Below are 21160 nucleotides of genomic sequence, written 5' to 3'. Positions count from 1 at the left end.
TAAACTACGAGTAATAAAACAGAGATTGTTTAATTTTTATACTTTGATTTACATTCCGTGTATTTAAAAATGTTAATGTGTGACATAACTCATCGTTTCATAATATGAGCCATAGGTCAATCGTGTAAATTATTCATGCCGTTAGGCACGTTTGAAATAACAATGGATGACTGTCGAACTTCCGATTGTCATGCCGAATACGAGGTATTCGCCGAATGTTATAAATAGAAGACCAGAGCCATTTCCCTTCATAAGTAAAGGCGCTTTACTATCGAGTAGTAAGACTTAACCGCGCGTAACGTTTCGCGGCTTGATTTTGGCAATTATATCACAATATATTAGTGGCAGAAAGGTAATATTAATACACTGACAACAATGAGAAACCGATTGCAACGCGAGAATTATCTCGTCGACATTTCGCAAGGCCCTCGATAATTATTACGAATTTAGATTCAAATGTCAATATATATTCTTGATAATAACGGTGACATCACCTACATTCGCGTTTCTAAACACAAGACTTTCAACAATATATTTAATACCGTAATACAGTACATATAACTAAAAAAACGAATTTTATTGTGTTTGTCAATACCCATCGGATTAAATTAACAAAACTGTAAAATATCTTAGATATATAGATTAAAAATCATTTCTTTATTTAAAATTTTTTATATATACATCTATTTGCGTTAGAAACATTAAAATAACTTTGCATTCTATTCTTTATTTAGAAACTAAGTTGATAGCTGCACAAAATTTATATCGACGACATTTATACAAACCTTCTCCTTAAAAATCAATTTATATTAAAATATGAAGATAGAAAATAAACAAGAAAAATTATTAGATATACAATGTAATTGGTCTTTTCCTTTTCTTATGAAATACGGTCTATACAGGTATTTGAAATGAGGGTTGGTATAACGTTTCTGAAAGTATTAGTAAATGTCGGCCTAATATTTACCACTGTAACGGCTCTCCCTGTTGACGGAGATTCAGAGAATGACTTGAGCGCAACAGTCAATTACCGTTTACCAGACAACGTAGTGCCGGTGCACTACGACATCGCATTGATACCGTATATTGAAGAGGATAATTTTACCTTTGACGGTAAATCCCATATTATCATCGAGATCCGTCGTGCAACGCGAGACTTAAGTTTGCACGCATTGGAATTGACGATAAATGAAACGGCGACGTCATTGGTCAGCAGTGATACTGTCACCTACGCACCGACCGCGCATAATTATGATAATGAAACAGAAATCTTAACTCTTCACTTTGACGATGAATTACCGCTTGGAATTTATAGTTTAAATATACAATTCGTCGGTACTATAAACAACGATTTGCATGGTTTCTTCAGAACATCGTACATCAATGAGAACGGAGATAAAGTGTGAGTATATATTAAAGTTTCAAAGTTATCAATTTTGCTTTCTCATAGAGGAAACTTTGTTTTCGTATAAATTTTTTTTAGTTTTCGATGCCAATGTGTTCAAAATGTTCTAAAACGTCATAAAATCGCATTTTTTTAAATGGCTATGTGCTGCGTGTGAGCGTGTGTGCGTGTGTGCGTGTGTGCAGTTTATATTCTTTCAAATTTTTACATATGTTCCCTTCGTGTTTATGGAACACTAATTGCATCACGTGATTCTGCAGCCTAAAACTATTAAAAAAAACATACAAATTTCCCTTACCGGCTGAGGGCAAAAATCTACGACTTTTACACATCCTTCTTTTACATTTTTTATAAATATTTTTTTTATAACATCTTAGGTGGGGTTTTCCAACATTGGAAACATGGGCACATATCGGCTCGATGTTCTTGCAACATTTGAACTCCCAAAGCCAATATCGGTTTGACATTGTCCTGATTGTAAAATCCCACCTGTGCTACTGAGCTGACCCTCTACCAATTCTCTCTCTCCCAGAAAATGTCAAATTGTTATTCAAATTAAGTTTCTTTGTTTATTGTCCATTTCCTGTGAAGATTATATAAAAATAAAAAAATGTGCAAATTAGAAACTTGCACATTGCTTTCTCATCATTTTTCTCGCTAATAAAGTTTTCTCTATAAGGAAGCCAATCTATTATATGCCAATAATTTTGTTAATTCATAGAGAAAGATTTATAAGCGCAAAAAATGATGAGGAAGTAAGTTTCTAATTTGCAAACTTTTTTTATGTATTATCTTCGTAATTCGTAATAACACTTATTATAATCTTCTTGTTATTTTTGCAATTACCGTAAGGTGCCAAAATCTTAAATTCGCATAAGATTTAACATAAAGCATGTTTTAGGCCTCAGATTTATAACTGCATGAATATAATATTTTAAAAATGCTTTATTCCTTTATATAATTAAACATTTTTTCTGTAAATACGTTATTATATTTTACTTTTTTATTTAAATTTATAATTATATATTTCCTTGCATTTTTTGAACAGAATGTTATCTAAAATATTTTTCTAAATATATATAACCATGTAATATAAATTTTATAAGTTGTAAACAAAAAATTAATTTTTAAAAACACTCTCCATTATGTCAAATTAAATTTATTCCAATCATTCCAATAAAATCCGGTTATCAAATTTCTGAAAAAGCATATGCATTTATCGCCCTAAAATTTCGTTCGAAAGCATCGAGTGACACTTGTCGCAGCCAGATTGCAAGGAATGTATATAGTTCAAATATGATTTATAAACCGCATTTACACGTTCTCCAAACATTTCGCTCGTTTTAACAGTAACTGATGAATTTATCCGTTATCAAAAGCGTGTTACATTGAAATGTGATAGGTGGTTGGCCGCAACGCATTTCGAGCCAACTTGGGCGCGACGAGCGTTCCCATGTTGGGACGAGCCGGCATTAAAAGCCACCTTCAACATCTCCATAAAACATCATCGAAACTACACAGCTGTGTCAAATATGCCGATACGGGATCAATCTAACGACGAGGACGATACAATGTGGACACACTTTGACACGACCCCCGTCATGTCCACCTATCTCGTAGCATTTGTGGTGTCCGATTTTGTTCGTGTTCCTAACGCGGATGGAACGCACAACATGTGGTGCAGATCAGCACTGGCTCCGCACTCAAAATTTGCGCAGGAGGTTGCTCAAAAGGCTAGAGACATATTAACGGAATATACCAACAGCACCGATAAAGTTCCGAAAATGGATCATTTAGCAGTTCCGCAGCTTACAGCTGGCGCCATGGAAAATTGGGGACTCATTATTTACATGTAACGCAACGTAATTTAAGAGATATGTTAACAGAATGACTTACACGTATAGTATTCTCTTTACATAAAACAATTTTTTTTTGCTATGTTACATATTGCCAGATTACTGATGCATGCATGTTTGTGTTTAATATTGTATTTTATAGAAACTCTGTAAGAGAAAATAGGCTCAGAAATTTTCAAATCAACTCTTATCCCTTTTTATGTTCAAACTATATTTTTATAAATATAGTTTTAAACGTTTTCTATCAATTTAAACCGGAATTTAAGACAATTATTAAGCAATCGTGAAGAAGATATGAAATGTCTGACATAGAAATAATAAAAATATAATAGAGTTATATTCGAGATTGAAAAAAATTAGGGAAAAGAATCCTCAAATTATAAACGGCAAATTATCAAGGCCATAAAAAGTCTCTTACCTTAAACATTTATAATATGTAAACATTAATTATATAGCACACTTTTACGAAAAGGAACAATATATAACTGTGTTATAAAATCATTTTTAGCGAACATGAATTTGCATACGATGAAAAGAAAGATACGTTGCATCGTAAACTAGCAGTAGCGGTGACAGCAGCACATGAAATGGCGCATCAATGGTTTGGTAATGTAGTCAGTCCGTTTTGGTGGTCTTACGTGTGGCTAAACGAAGGCTTTGCGTCATTCTTCGAAGAATATGTCCTCAACGAGGTTGATATAAATATTGTTACAATTGTCCTTATGCATTTGAATAAATTATTATAATATTTATGTGACAGATAGATTAAATAATATATTAAAATACATTGATTCTCTATATTTGACTGTAAAATATGAAAACAAAAAAAATAAATAAATGACTTATATTTTATCTGTAATTATTGGCAATACATTTTTGGCATAAAATTATCGTTTTATTCTAATTGAATTAAAAATTGATTTTTTAAATTGCTTGTTTATATTGGTAGTAATAATATTCTATTAATATTTAGTTAATTTTATTGAAACTTTCTAGAGTTCCGTATGCTTCCAGATTTTTAAAGAATGGCGAATAATGGACTTCTTTGTTATCAAGACTCAGCAATCAGCTCTTCATAATGACATTGCTAAGCATATGAAACCTATTACATTCGAAGTCAACAATCGCAAAGAAATTCAGTCACTCTTCTCTTATTCCAGTTACGGCAAGGGTGAGATTAAGTAAATGTAAATGAATCCCCAAGTTCCCAAACGTATATATAACACAAAGTAAGAAAGAGAAAAGAGTAACAATAAAAAAGATTATATAAATATTTGCTATTTATTTATGCATTAAGTTTGTCATAAGAATGTAAAAAAATATTTATTCTACTTTAAATTGCAAAAATTAATTTGTTTGCTCTCATGTCAGTTACATTTGCGAACTTATGCGGATGGTATCGTTGTCTTAACTACTAGTACACGCTTTATATAATGTTAATTATCGCAGCACCCGCTATACTGCGCATGTTACAGCATACTCTTACCCCTGAGGTATTTCGGAACGGTATTATTAAATATTTACGCAAACAGTAAGTTCTATAATATATTTATTTATATTATAGAAATATAAATGTATATAAAGCATTCAATGTAATAATAATCTTACATTTAATTCTTTATTTATAGTAGCATTAACAGTTTAATTTTCTTACTTTTTATGCACAGAAAAAAAGTGTCAAATTAGCACTGATATACATGTATATACGCAAGAATATATAATCATGATATAAGATTATATCGCGTTAAACGAAGAAAACTTGCTTAAGTCATTTATATATGGTTCACTCAAGAAAAAGAAAGTTAAAATTGAAAGATGATATTCTTATTAAAAAAATTATATAGAGAAGTAAAAGCCATAGTTGTGTAAGTCAAATTTTTTATAATATTGACTCGTGTGTATAGATGCAATCTATACAATATATAAATTGCATCTATGCACACGAGTCAATATTTTAAAAAATTTGACTTACACCACTATGGCTTTTACCCCTCCACATATTCTTGCGTATATACAAGTACGTCAGTGTTAATTTGACACTTCTTTCTTTTCTGTGTAATTTGTAAGAAATTAAACTAATGAAAAATTGTTCAATAATAAACTTATATTATTTAATAAACTACAAATATATGTAATCTGCATTATCTTTCACGTTTGTTTTGCATTACATAGTCAATTTAGTTCGGCGACTTCCGACGACGTATGGAACGCCTTCCAAGTAGCCCTTGATGAATCAGATGTTCCACACAATGCCTATAAATTAAAAGATGTAATGGATATCTGGTTAAAACAAAGTCATTATCCTGTGGTACACGTGACTCGAAATTACGTTACCGGTAAAATGATACTAACGCAAGAACATTTTCCAAAGAGCGAAAATGAGCATACCGATAGCGATAAATGGTGGTTACCTGTGACTTTTGCTACTCCGCAAACGAATTCCGACTTCTCCTCTACTCTGCCCACTCATTGGCTAAGACCACAAGATAAAAATATAAGCATTGATGGAATCGATCCAAATGACTGGGTCATAGTCAACGTACAACAAATGGGTAAATATGTTTTACATATAACAATAATTTAACAACAATTTAATAATATAATTTAATATAAAAAACATTATTTTTCGTACCGCAAAGCTTCAGTGATAATTTATTTCATAATTAACAATATATGTATACTATGAAGGCGATTTTTCGATACAACTTAAACATGAGAAAGAAATATTTAAACATGTTTCCTAATAAATCTGGAAAACATTTAATAATGGGGTCTGTAATTTAATTTTTAATTAATTTTTCAACAGGATACTATCGTGTTAATTACGATGATTCAAATTGGCGAAAAATTGCAAACTATCTCAATTCTGACAATTATACAAAAATACACGTGCTTAATCGAGCACAAATCATTGATGACGCCTATCATCTTATGATGGCACGTCAACTCGACATCGAGATATTTCTGGATCTCGCAAATTACCTATCTCGAGAAACAGATTTTATAGCGTTATATCCTATGTTTAATATATTAGACTTTACGGTAGAATTTTACAAACTACCAGAAACTAATTATTTCAAGGTAAGTAGAATTATAATTAATTAATAAAACATATATATATCTATATATATATGTATATTTAAAATTTAATTATAGACACAGTAAAAGTATTATCAAATTATAATTTTTGTATAATTTCTACACATAGCAATATGTACTGCGCATTTTGGATGAAATTATTAAAAACGTAGGATACGAAGAAGATCATGCCGAAGATGATCTTACAAAGTTGAAGAGATCCACCACTCTAAAATGGGCATGTTATTTCGGTCACTCCGAGTGCAAGAGAATGGCCACCGCTAAATTAGATGAATTTCTTGCAAATCCTGAAACACTTAGGTAATTTTATTGTAATCATATAGAGTTGTAATATGTGGCGCAGAGTGATAATAAATTACATTTAATAATAATAATGTACAGAGTTATACAATTTTTTTATTATACATATATATAGAATTCCCTCAGACTTAAAAGAATGGATATATTGTAATGGTATAATGAAAGCCAACGCGTCTACGTGGAACAAATTAATGGATATATATTTCATCAAACAAGACAATGATATACTAGAATACTTGGCTTGTTCTGAAAATCCTGATATTTTGATTAATTTTATAAATACAAGTGCCTCGAATGACATCATAATACAAAACAATGGTTACCATGACATTATTCCAAGTATTATTCAGAAACATTCAGACAACGACGCAGTATTGGATTATATGTTAGCAAATTTAGATGAAATAACATATAATTATACAAGGTAATAACTAATAATATGTTTGACTAATTATGAGCATTGTGTCTTTTACCTACTAGTTGTAATTTCTTAATTTCTTTTATAGAATGCGCAATAATGAGAGAATATTAATTGGTATTATCTATAGCGTACATTCTCGTAAACGACTTGACAAGGTAAATTATCTTAGATGTCACATATTTATTTATAATTAGATTTACTTACTTCTCTTTTACCATCAACAACTATAAAGACTAAATTTTGATATTATATCATTATTATTAAAATAATAATAAGATAACGATTAAAACGATATATACATTTGCTTATTAAAAAAAATCAAAATTTTGAAATTTGTTAGTATATACTTACAACAAACAAAAGGTCACAATTTATTAATTTCTTTTATAAGTTTGATATTAATTTATTAGTACATTAATAGGTAAATTTACCCTTACGACCCTCCCCCCCCCCTCAATGACCTTTTCCTACACATATATTATAAAAGTTATTTTCTTGAATAACTTTCAGAAGGTTTTAGCCGTCCCGTCGCTCGTTGTTTATTAAAAAATTATGAACAAAAGAGTTTAAGAAATATAATAGTTTCAGTATTAAAGGAAGTAATTTGCTGATATGTGTGTATAGACAGCACACATGTAGGCGGGGGAGGGGCTACCGCTCCCCCACAGCAAGCAGGAATGGGTGGGAGTGGACCTTGGCTCGCGTGGAAAGTTGAAAACCCGAACCGTACAATCATAGACCTCGTTTCGTCCTATAAGCAGGGGTGGGGTGTATCTCGCTTTGTTTGAAAAGTACACTGCTGTTCCAGAGAATTGTCCACGCGAAGCCAATTTCACCCCCCCCCCCCTCCCACTTCTGCTTACAGAGCGAAACGAGATCTATCATTGTACGTTTCGGATTTTCAACTTTCCACATGAAACAAGGTCCACTCCTACTCATCGTTATTGCAAAGAGAAGGGCGAAGCCTCTCCTCCGCCTACATGTGTATATATATATATACACACACATCAGCAAATTACTTCTCTTAGTACTGACACACAAACTGTTATATTTCTGTTATATTTCAGGCCTCGTTCTCAAGATTACAACATGTAGTAATCACCCTCTTCGAGGTGCTAGGAGTCACAACGTTCAGATTTAAAAAAAACCGCTTACTCTGGAAACGTTCCGTTTTCGTCATTTTCTTTTAGAGTAAGCGAAGCTAGACCAGAAAGAAAAGATCACCTGCTTCGTATGGGGTGGAGAAAGCAGAAAAACAAATTTATTTTTCTAACAATATTTAAACGATTTGTTTAAATTTGGGTGGGTATGTAATCTTTTCGAACGAGGCCCTTCATATAATTTCGATCGAACTTTACTTACAGGTAAGTTCGTTTGATCTTCAATTATATTTGTTCATAACTCTTTAATAAAAAAACAAGCGACGACTAAAACCTTCAGAAGGTTTTAGCCGTAGCTCGTTTTTTATTGAAAATTTATGAACAGTGCTATCAGGATGTTCTCAGGATAGTGCTCTTTACAATATCTATGAAAGATAAAGTCATTGAGAGACGGGGGTCGTAAGGGTAAATATTTACCCTATCATTTATTACGTTATTCTCTTAAACTTTTTCTGAAAAAAAAAATTATATTTAACATATCTATAATTCCTGATATTGTTAAAATAATGATTTATAGACAAATACTTTATATCAGTTTTCTTTATGTGTATAATTAAATATATAATAATAAAATTAATATTAATTTGTGATGTAGATCAACGATTTCGTGAAAAGTAAATTCGAAGAAAAAGTACCTGAAAAAATTCAACGTGTAATGGAACGCCAAAAATCTGAATTGGCGAATGTACTTAACAAATTTTCATCATTTATAATAAAAGGAAATAAATCTGTAGAAGAAACATAACCAATTAGAAGAAAATAATTACAGTATAAATATGTATATGTATCTACGTGTATTATTAATATTAGTTCTTAAGCTTATCAGAAAGAGTCCCTTATCTCTCTTATCAACTTACAATAAGTTAAGATATTATTTTATACCAATATCGTCTATGTATATCTATAACATAAATATAATCTTTTCAAAGGTTTTGGGGAATTTCCCGAGACATTATCAAGCATTTATTGACAGAATAAAAGGTAAAATGTTTCGTCATTCAAATTTGATTCTTAAAATTTTATTGCGACTTGTGGTACAGAAACATTATCATAATATGACGTGTACAATCCTTTGGTTAATGTATAAAGTAACCAAGTGATGGCTCGTACACGGAGAGAATTTTCTCTTATAATTTACCCTGAAATCATGGTAGTTGTGGGATAACATGTACCACCAAGAATTTTATGCGAGCTATTCTGATTAATATCTACCATAATAAAAAATATTAATATTTATTACATTAAAATATAAATTATGTCTGATTAATTTTACTAAAATATATCTAGGAAATTTCAATAATTTTTCAAAATTTACCAATCTGCTTGGTAATTTTTATCACGTTGTTTGTAAAATGTCTTTTGTATATTTTAAAAATTCCTTGGTTGCCAAGTTGTCCCAAATTTGTAGTGAATTTTAGGGTAAAATATAACAAAAAATTCTCTCCGTGTATAGCTCCATATTATTGTTTTTTTTTTAAATTTATTTTCATAACGTTAACTCATCTGTGAAACTGTTGTACCGTACGTAATATATTTTGTCTTTATTTTGCTCTCATTCAATATAATTTAATTTTAATCGTGCATTTATATTCCTGTACAGGGTGACTGTCATCTTGACGTCAAACAGACGTCAAAACATATGGATGACGACAAATAACTAAAAGTAGAGCAAGCTGTACATACACGCCATGAGTTCGAATATGTCGTACCAATTTGTCCCATTCCTTTCGTGTCGACATTAGCCCCCCCCCCCCCAAAGGCAATTAAAATTCTTCCAGGTCATATATATAAAAAGCATGATATAAAAATATATTAATAATAAGAGAAATAAGACCGTGATAATACACCAGATAAACAATCAAATTAAAATAAATGCCATTTACGGTTTGAGCTTAGATATTATAGATCTTTAGTTTTTTTCTCGTAAGAGGGGAAAAAACGGTTAAACCCGTACTACAGGCCCGGTAGCTGAGGTTAGAAATTGCACTCACTAAAAAAACCCCCCTTCGGATGTCACCTCGGATTACATTGAATGTCCGAAAACCGCATGAGCATGACAACCGCGGAGCATACAACTTTTGTCCAAAACATTTTTCCATATCTTTCATATTTTTTTCGAGATATTTGCTTGCGTCGATTAAAATGACTCACTCTATATTCTCAGTAGTATACGAGAATTTACGAAAAATAATATACTACTGTGAGATATTACAAGTACGTCCTGAGAATTTACAAAAAATAATATACTACTGTGAGATATTACAAGTACGTCCTGAGAATTTATGAGAAATAATATACTACAGAACATTCAAATGATGTGCTGTATGGGTACGTGATGTCCCAAATCGGGGTACCCAGGATAGGTCCCTAGGGAACAACATTACTCACCTCTCTGGACACCATTTCCATCCTCGGTACTATCTTTCACCACGCATTTCACTACATGACAGGTACATATTCACAATCCGACGGATTTATTCCGGGCACTTTTCTGCTTTTTAACATCTTTCTGATATTAAATAAACTTTGGTGTAAAACTTTGATTTTTTTTCACTACGTGTAATAAAGCTAAAGATCGCTTAATTTATACATTACTTTATATTCTTCCGTGTATTTAAAAATTATAATGTGTGACATAATTCATCGTTTCATAATAGGTCAATCATGCAAATAGTATATTATTCATGCCGTTAGATGACACGTTTGAAATAACAATAGATGACTGTCGAACATTCGATCGTTATGACCAATACGAGGTATTCACCGAATGTTATAAATTGAAGTCCAGCCATTTATCTTCATAAGTAGAGGCGCTTTGCTATCGAGTAGTAAGACCGAGCCGCTACAACGTTTCGCGGCTTGATTTCGACAATTATATCTGCGCAAAATATAGAACAGAAAGGTAATATTCATTGTATATAGTCACAACAATGAGAAACTGATTCCAACGCGAGAATTATCTCGTTGACATTTCGCCAGGCTCTCGATAATTATAACGAATTTAGATTCAAATATATATTCTTGATATATATAAAATCAGAATCATTTATCTCGAGATTCGGAGAGAAAATAAAAGTTAAAATATTTAAAATTTTGGACGCGCAAAAAATTTTACTTTTGACCTCGGAAAATACGTCCTTAATGAAAATCACAACATGGCATATAATCTCACTAAACTCCGTTGGTCACATGGGCATCATTGGTAGTTTACAATATTAATGACGAGTTCATACAACATACAGATTTCGAGATAATAGTAGTGACGACTCCGCCCCGGTGACGACTCCGCCCCGGTCCCCCTATATAGATTAAAAATCATTTCTTTATTTAAAATTTTTTATATACATCTGTTTTCGTTAGAAACATTGAGATATATCTGTATTCTTCTCTTTATTTCAAAACTATGTTGATTATTTAGAAACTATGTTAAGCTGCACAAAATTTATATCAACGATATTTATACAAACCTTCTCCTCGAGAATCAATTCATTAAAATATGAAGATTGGAAACAAACAAGAAAAAATATTAGAATACGTTGTAAATGCTCTCTTCCTTTTCTTATAAAGTACGGTCCATACAGGTATCTGAAATGAGAGTTGGTATGGGGTTTCTGAAAGTATTAGTAAATGTCGGCCTAATATTCACCACTGTAACGGCTCTCCCTGTTGACGGAAATTCAGAGAATGACTTGAGCGCAACAGTCAATTACCGTTTACCAGACAACGTAGTGCCGGTGCACTATGACATCGCATTGATACCGTATATTGAAGAGGATAATTTTACCTTCGACGGTAAATCCCATATTATCATCGAGATCCGTCGTGCAACGCGAGACTTAAGTTTGCACGCATTGGAATTGACGATAAATGAAACGGCGACGTCATTGGTCAGCAGTGATACTGTCACCTACGCACCGACCGCGCATAATTATGACAATGAAACAGAAATCTTAACTCTTCACTTTGACGATGAATTATCGCTTGGAATTTATAGTTTAAATATACAATTCGTTGGTATTCTAAACAACGATTTGCAAGGTTTCTTCAGAACATCGTACATCAATGAAAACGGAGATAAAGTGTGAGTATATATTAAAATTTCAAAGTTATCAATATTTATATATTATTTTCGTAATATCATTTGTTATAATTTATTCGTTATTTTTCCAATTATACCATCGCCATAATGTGCCAAAATCTTAAACTCACATAAGATTTAATATAAAGCACGTAAGGCCTCAGATTTATAATTGCAAATATACAATATTTTAAATACTCTACCCCTTTATATAATTAAACATATTTTTTGTAAATACGTTATTATATTTTACATTTTTACTTCAATTTACAATTATATATTTATCTGTACTTTTTGAACAGAACTTTATCCGAAATATCTTTCTACATATTTATAACCATGTAATATAAATTTTAGTTGCAAAGAAAGTTTATTTTTAAAAACACTCTATATTATACCAAATTTATTTAATTTATTCCAGTAGTTATATGATCCAATAAAATCCGGCTATCAAATTTCTGTAGACGCATATGCATTTATCCTCTTAAAATTTCGTTTAAAAGCATTGAGTTACACATGCCGCGGCCAGATTGCAAGAAGATGTATATGATTTTAAATATGATTTATTAAACCGCATTTTACACGTTTTCCAAAAATTTCGCTCGCTTTAACAGTAGCTGACGAATTTATCCGTTATCGAAAGCGTGTTACGTTGAAATGTGATAGGTGGTTGGCCGCAACGCATTTCGAGGCAACTTGGGCGCGACGAGCGTTCCCATGTTGGGACGAGCCGGCATTAAAAGCCACCTTCAACATCTCCATAAAACATCATCGAAACTACACAGCTGTGTCAAATATGCCGATACGGGATCAATCTAACGACGAGGACGATACAATGTGGACACACTTTGACACGACCCCCGTCATGTCCACCTATCTCGTAGCATTTGTGGTGTCCGATTTTGTTCGTGTTCCTAACGCGGATGAAACGCTCAACATGTGGTGCAGATCAGCACTGGCTCCGCACTCAAAATTTGCGCAGGAGGTTGCTCAAAAGGCTAGAGACATATTAACGGAATATACCAACAGCACCGATAAAGTTCCGAAAATGGATCATTTAGCAGTTCCGCAGTTTACAGCTGGCGCCATGGAAAATTGGGGACTCATTATTTACATGTAACGCAACGTAATTTAAGAGATATGTTAACAGAATGACTTACACGTATAGTATTCTGTTTACATAAAAACTTTGAAATTTTTTGCTATTTTACATATTATTCAGCTTACTGATGCATGCATGTTTGTATTTAACATTGTATATTATAGAAAATTTGTAAGAAAACAAGGCTCAGGATTTTTCAAATCAATTAACTCTTATCTCTTTTTATGTTCAAACTATATTTTCCTAAATAGTTTTAAACATTTTCCATCAATTTAAACATAAATTTAAGACAGAATTATTAAACGATCGTGAAAAAAGATGTGAAATGACTGATATTGAAAGAATAAAAATATAATAGTCGTATTCGAAATTTAAAAAAATTAGAGAAAAAATCCTCTAATTATAAACGGCAAATTATCAAGACCGTAAAAAGTCTCATGTATACCTTCAACAATTTTAATATATAAACATTAATTACATAGCACACTTTTTCGAAAAGATACAATATATAACTGTTATAAAATCATTTTTAGCGAGTCTGCCTTTGCATACGATGAAAAAGAAAATACGCTGCATCGTAAACTAACAGTAGCGGTGACAGCAGCACATGAAATGGCGCATCAATGGTTTGGTAATGTAGTCAGTCCGTCATGGTGGTCTCACGTGTGGCTAAATGAAGGCTTTGCGTCATTCTTCGAAGAACATATCCTCAACGAGGTTGATATAAATATTGTTACAAATATGTCCTTATGCATTTGAATAAATCATCATTTATGTGACAAATAGATTAAATAATATATTGAAATACGTCGATTCTCTATAGTTGATTGTAAAATATAAAAACAGAAAAAATCGAATAAATTACTTATATTTTATCTGTAATTATTGACGATAATTTTATGCCATAAAAAGTATTAATAATTACGGATAAAATAATTACTAATTAAAATAAAAATAGATTTTTTTTAAATTGTTTGTTTATATTGGTAGTAGTAATATTCTATTAATATTTAGTTAATTTTATTGAAACTTTCTAGAATTCCGTATGCTTCCAGATTTTTAAAGAATGGCGAATAATGGACTTCTTTGTTATCAAGACTCAACAATCAGCTCTTCATTATGACATTGCTAAGAATATGGAACCTATTACATTCGAAGCCAAAAATCGTGATGAAATTGACTCACTCTTTTCTTATTCCAGTTACGGCAAGGGTGAGATTAAGTAAATGTAAATCAATCCCCAAGTTCCCAAACGTATATGACACAAAATAGGAAAGAGAAAAGAATAACGATAAAAAGAAATCTTATATATAAATATGCTATTTATAAAAAGAATGTAAAGAAATATTTATTCTACTTTAAATTGCAAAATTTAAATTTTTTGCTAACACGTCAGTTACGTTTGCGAACTTATGAATAGTGTCTTTATTATAACATATTAGTACACGCTTTATATAATGTTAATTATCGCAGCACCCGCTATACTGCGCATGTTACAGCATACTCTTACCCCTGAGGTATTTCGGAACGGTATTATTAAATATTTACATAAACAGTAAGTTCTATAATATATATATATATATATATATATATATATATATATATTTATTATTTATTTATATTAGAAATATAAATGTATAAAACTATAAAGAATTCAATGTAATAATAATGTTACGTTTAATTGTTTACTTACAGTAGCATTAATAGTTTAATTTTCTTACTTTTTATTATGCACAGAAAAAAAGAAGTATCAAATTAACACTTGTATATAGGTACACACACACACACACACACACAAGAACATACATGTAATCTTGAAATAACATTATATTGCGTTGAACGAAGGAAATTGCTTGAATGAAGTCATTTATAGGGTAATTGGGGGGAATATGCCACTCATTATGTTTAACAAAGTTACGGCTAAAAGCGCTCTTGTAAATATCATGAAATTATTCATTAGCTCTATATCTGACGCTTTGTATAAATTTTGTTCATCTCCTAGCAGCGTTATACATAGTTTTTATGAGATAAGTACATTTGACAACGTGCTTTTTAGAACTTTCTCTCTCTCTCTCTCTCTTAATGCTTTATATAAATTATTCTTCAAGTGTTACACTATTTTTAACTCAATTAGCTTGTCCTTCTATTAATATTGATTAGAATGAAAGTATTCAGTACGTCGCTGGATCGTTTTACTGACAGCCGTATTGCATAGGTTCCATTACAATATGAAACTACATCTTGAGGGAATATGCCACTATATAAGTAGGGGTAAAATGCCAGTGTTATACAAATACTATTTACAGTATTATAGCTTTCTAACATACTGCCAGTAGATTAGGAAGTTGTAAACAGCATAAACAAATATTTTTACGTATAAATGTTGAAAATGAATAAACCTAAATATTTATTTCATGCACTATAAATAAGCTATATACTTCAATATTTTGCAAAATTGTATTCCGGATATTTTAGTCTACTTGTAGTACACAACATTATTGAATTACAAAGAAAGTAATAAAATCATTTTTTTACATGCTTTAAACAAGAATGTCTCGAATGCATATGAGTAAGGCTAAAATAAATGTAACTGAGAAAAGTGTAGCTGACACAAAGTTGTAAAATTTATAAAGTTGTAAGATTTAAGATGTATAAGGTTTTAAAGTCTATAAGGTTTAAAAGAGAGAGGTTTTAAAGTTTTTAGGATTTATTTTTTATTTTAATTTTAAACGTTGTAGTCCAATAATAGATACAATAATTTTAATATTACAATTTAATTTCAAAATTTCACTTTTTATTTAAAAACTATTTGTACTACTGACTTATTTTATGAATAAAGTAACTTTTGAAGTTAAATTACTACATGTTTGTATGTGATATATTACCTTATACTATGTAGCATATTACCCATATATAGTTGGGTAACTTTGCAATACTTTTGTATTTCTTTCTTTTTAATAGTAAACAGTCAAAATATTTTATTAAAATTATATACAAATAACAGATAAAACAGAAGGAAAAAACAAATCAGTATGCAAAGATACTTCAAAGAGAAGAAAAAAATCATATTTTTGTCAAGTGTGGCATATTCCCCCCAGTTACCCTATAGTTAAACAAAGTTTTATATAGTTTAATCAAGAAAAAGAAGTTAAACTGAAAAGTTGAAATTCTTATAAAAAGATAAAAATTTTTGCTCTATATACAAGTATATCTGTGTTAATTTGACACTTCTTTCTTTTCTACGTAACTTGCACAAAATTAAACTAATGAGAAATTGATCTATAATAAAAGTATACATTTTTATTTAATAAACTAAAAACATGTAATCTGCATTATTTTTCACGTTCGTTTTACATTACATAGTCAATTTAGTTCGGCTACTTCCGACGACTTATGGAACGCCTTGCAAGAAGTCCTTGATGAATCAGATGTTCCACATAGTGCCTATAAATTGAAAGATGTAATGGATACCTGGTTAAAACAAAGGCATTATCCTGTGGTATACGTGACTCGAAATAATGTCACTGGTGAAACGATACTAACCCAAGAACATTTTCGTCCAAAAAGCGAAAATGAGCATATCGATAGCGATAAGTGGTGGATACCTGTGACTTTTGCTACTCCGCAAACGAATTCCGACTTCTCCTCTACTCTGCCCACTCATTGGCTAAGATCACAAGATAAAAATATAAGCATTGATGGAATCGATCCAAATGACTGGGTCATAGTCAACGTACAACAAATGGGTAAATATGTTTTACGTATAACAATAATTTAACAACAACTTAATTTAATATAGAAAACATAATTTTTCGTACCGCAAAGCTTCAGTAATAATTTATTTCATAATTAACAATCTATGTATAATATGACGGCGATTTTTCGATACAACTTGAACATAAAAAAGAAATATTTAAACATGTTTCCTGATAAATCTCGAAACCTTTAATAATGTGGTCTGTAATGTTAATTAATTTTTCAACAGGATACTATCGTGTTAATTACGACGATACAAATTGGCGAAAAATTGCAAACTATCTCAATTCTGACAATTATACAAAAATACACGTGCTTAATCGAGCACAAATCATTGATGACGCCTATCATCTTATGATGGCACGTCAACTCGATATAGAGATATTTCTGGACCTCGCAAATTACTTGTCTCGAGAAACAGATTTTGTAGCATTATATCCTATGTTTAATATATTAGACTTCACGAGAGAATTTCATAAACTTCCAGAATTTAATTATTTCAAGGTAAGAAGAATTATAATTAATTAATAAAACATCTATGTATATTTAAGGTTTATAAATTATAGACAGAATAGATCGAGGTTTTATCAAATTAATCTTTTTATAATTTCTACATATAGCAATATATGCTGAATATTTTGGATAAAATTACTAAAAACGTAGGATACGAAGAAGATTCTGCCGATGATGATCTTACAAAGCTGAAAAGATCCAACACTCTAAAATGGGCATGTAATTTTGGTCACTCCGAGTGCAAGAGAATGGCCACCGTTAAATTAGATGAATTTCTTGCAAATCCCGAAACACATAGGTAATTTTATTGTAATCATATAGAGTTGTAATATGTGACGCAGAGTAATTATAAATTATATTTAGTAATAATGTATACTGCAGAGTTGCACACTAATTTTTTTTATTATACATATATATAGAATTCCGTCAGATTTAAAAGAATCGATATATTGTAATGGTATAAAGGAAGCCAACGTGTCTACGTGGAACAAATTAATGGATAGATATTTCATTAAACAAGACAATAATATATTGGAAAGCTTGACTTGCTCTAAAAATCCTGATATTTTGATTAATTTTATAAATACAAGTGCCTCGAATGAGATCATAATACAAAACGATGAATACTGTAACATTATTCTAAGTATTATTCAGAAACATTCAGACGACGACGTAGTACTGGACTATATGTTATCAAATTTAGATGAAATTACATATAATAACACACGGTAATAATATGTTTTACTTTATAAGCATTGTGTCTTTTACTTACTAGTTATAAACTTCTTAATTTCTATTATAGGATGTGCAATGAAAAAGAAATATTAATTGGTATTATCTATAGTGTGCATTCTCGTGAACGACTTGACAAGGTAAATTATCTTAGATGTCACATATTTATTTATTATTAAATTTACTTACTTTTATTTTACCATAAAACAACTATAAAGACTAAATTTTGATATTATACCATTATTATTAGATTAATAATAAGATAATTAAAACGATATATATGTTTACTTGTTAAAAAATATTAAAATTTTGAAGAGTTTGTTAGTACTTACAACAAACAAAAGACCACAATTTATTAATTTTTTTTATAAGTTTGATATTAACTAATTAGTACATAATATTACACAAATAGCAGAGTTGTAAACTCAAATTAAATAATTATAAAGTACGAATCTTATACATTGCCCTATCATTTATTACGTTATTTTTTTTAACTTTTTCTGAGAAAAATAAATTATATTTAACATAGGTACCTATAATTCTTGATTTTGTTAAAATAATGATTTATGGACAAATATTTTATATCAGTTTTTTATAATGCGTATAATTAAATATATAATAATAAAATTAATATTAATTTGTGGTGTAGATCAACGACTTCGTGAAAAGTAAATTCGAAGACAAAGTACCCAAAGATATTCAACGTGTAATAAAACGTCAAAAGTCTGATCTGGCGAATGTACTTAACAAATTTTCACCATTTATAATAAAAAAAAATAAATCTACAAAAGAACCATAACTAATTGAAAGGAAATAAGTACAATATAGATATGTATCTATAAGCTGTAATTTTAATATTAATTCTCAAGCTTATCTGAAAGAGTCCCTTCTTTTTCTTTTTAACTTATATAATAAGTTAAGATATTATTTTATACTAATATCTTTTATTATATGTATATCTATAATATAAATAATATATTATTGCGCGTATGTATATATTATACATATATAAGTAATTTTATATTATCATTTTTATATAGATACTACTTTAATGTATTGTATTTTGTAGTACAATGTAACTAATATAGGTATAATTATAAATAAAATATATATATTATGAAATATATTGTATCGGATATATCTAAGATTATATTTGTACATCATTATATTTCTGGTATATTAATATATTTAAGATGTTACAGGTAAAAAGTTGTATCAAATATTTACTTTTATATTTTTAATTTATTTTATGACACTTTATATATTAATTATATAATTATTTTCTGTTAACGTTTAGAATTATTTGACAAATAATATTTCTTGCTATTCTTTTTGTACGCTACCTTATATAGAGTTCTTAGATTTTAATACTGCTCAATAGCGTTTCCTACTATTTCCGTTAATAATGCAAATGTCGAAGCGCATAAATAAATCGTATCATTACACTTATACTTATGGTAAAATACTTGCCTCGTTTTGCTACCTCGAAAAGAGTCACGCTTTGTTAGGGCTCAAATGCTTCTGGAAATCATAGCAAATTAGAGGCTTATAAATGGTAAGTAGTATTTGTCTCGACTAGTAGAATCACTACGGCCGTCATGGGATCTTGTAACGCTTAACAACGTAAGTATGCAAAAAAGATAACGTAAAAAAAGACTCTTTCATCTTCGTTGAAAGAAAGGAAAAGAAGAATGCTTCGAAGCATTTGTAGCGTCAAGTTGACCGCAGCCTTAAATACATCATTATGCTAACAATAAGAAAAAGACGTGATTCCATGACGTCAAAATACGGTACATTTCATGACATCAAGATTTTATGACATTAAACCGAAATTTTCAAGTCATAAAGGCGTCAACTCATGACGTCAAGAGTAGTCAGTGAAGGACCAATTTAAAACATCAAAATGACGTGAGCTTGTTACCTGGGTAATAAGATAATCGTCACTTTATAACTGAAATGTGACATTGCAATGACGTCACATTATGACGTCAATATAATCATTTTGACGACACATGACCAAAAATGACCAGTTTGGACGTCAAAATGACGTGTGCTTGCTACTTCGGGCCTCGGGCCCCCTGCAGAGGGCGGAATCCACGCAAACACTTTTCATACATGTGTAAAAAAATAAAAGAAAGCTATAAGAAAATGACATTCTAAGACATTCTTAGTGTTTTCTTCGATCTTAGTTTTATACCTTATTGTAAGATTGACTTTTTTTGTACATTATTATATTTCTAGTATATAAATATATTTAAGATATTAGATATAAAAAGTTGTATTAATATATACTTTTAAATTTTTTATTAATTTTATAACTTTATATCAATTATTTAATTGGTAACACGAGAATATTATATATACGATCGTTATAATATGCAATCAAATAATTAAACTAAATCGCCAAATACGGTCCGCGCTGAATTTTGGTAGCCAATATAATATATATTTTTTGTTTATTACACATATCTTTTCCAACATTAGTTAAACTGCGCGCCGACTAGATTTGTCAAACTTATAATACAGTTCCCGTTGGAGTAAAATCCCCTTTCTCCCCGTAATTAAATCGATTCGATGTAACCATCTAAATAACTGTAAAGAACTGTGTTATAAGTCTGCAAGTCTTTGTTATAAGTCTTAATAATGCAAATGTCGAAGCGCATATATATGAGTCGTATCATTACTCTTATTATCTACTTGGTAAAATTACTTGCCTTGCTTTGCTTCCCTCGAAAAGA

General features: G+C 30.2%; 2 protein-coding genes and 1 long non-coding RNA gene across 5 annotated transcripts; 2 read left to right on the top strand and 1 right to left on the bottom strand.

Moving 5' to 3' along the window:
• Nucleotides 1–242: 242 nt before the first annotated feature.
• LOC139776359 (aminopeptidase N-like) lies at nt 243–9244 on the top strand. 3 transcript variants are annotated; one of them, XM_071712934.1, is made up of 14 exons: nt 243–352; nt 903–1402; nt 2808–3257; nt 3770–3953; nt 4276–4432; nt 4711–4792; nt 5434–5813; nt 6068–6342; nt 6470–6660; nt 6776–7084; nt 7167–7236; nt 8149–8383; nt 8446–8646; nt 8837–9022. In XM_071712934.1, exons 2-12 carry the CDS (start codon nt 912–914, stop codon nt 8269–8271), a joined length of 2712 nt encoding a protein of 903 aa, XP_071569035.1. In that variant the 5' UTR covers nt 243–352; nt 903–911; the 3' UTR covers nt 8272–8383; nt 8446–8646; nt 8837–9022. The 3 variants fall into 3 exon arrangements, with proteins under 3 accessions (XP_071569035.1, XP_071569034.1, XP_071569033.1); XM_071712933.1 differs by having other exon boundaries at nt 8149–8646; XM_071712932.1 differs by lacking the exons at nt 8149–8383; nt 8446–8646 and having other exon boundaries at nt 8837–9244.
• A 1742-nt stretch (nt 9245–10986) lies between these two features.
• LOC139776358 (aminopeptidase N-like) lies at nt 10987–19873 on the top strand. The gene is made up of 12 exons (XM_071712931.1): nt 10987–11143; nt 11823–12322; nt 12986–13435; nt 13955–14138; nt 14477–14633; nt 14895–14976; nt 16785–17167; nt 17407–17681; nt 17798–17988; nt 18110–18418; nt 18493–18562; nt 19072–19873. Exons 2-12 carry the CDS (start codon nt 11832–11834, stop codon nt 19219–19221), a joined length of 2742 nt encoding a protein of 913 aa, XP_071569032.1. The 5' UTR covers nt 10987–11143; nt 11823–11831; the 3' UTR covers nt 19222–19873.
• LOC139776360 (uncharacterized) lies at nt 11280–11822 on the bottom strand. The gene is made up of 2 exons (XR_011719055.1): nt 11709–11822; nt 11280–11540 (listed from the first exon to the last, which is right to left on the bottom strand). It is a non-coding gene; the product is annotated as an uncharacterized lncRNA (long non-coding RNA).
• Nucleotides 19874–21160: the final 1287 nt, after the last annotated feature.

The sequence above is a fragment of the Temnothorax nylanderi genome, unplaced genomic scaffold, assembly GCF_030848795.1.
Source record: "Temnothorax nylanderi isolate EJ_2023f unplaced genomic scaffold, tnyl_v1.0 TNYL_tig0117_pilon, whole genome shotgun sequence".
NCBI classification, from domain to species: Eukaryota; Metazoa; Arthropoda; class Insecta; order Hymenoptera; family Formicidae; genus Temnothorax; species Temnothorax nylanderi.
This window is presented reverse-complemented; position numbering and strand designations above follow the sequence as displayed.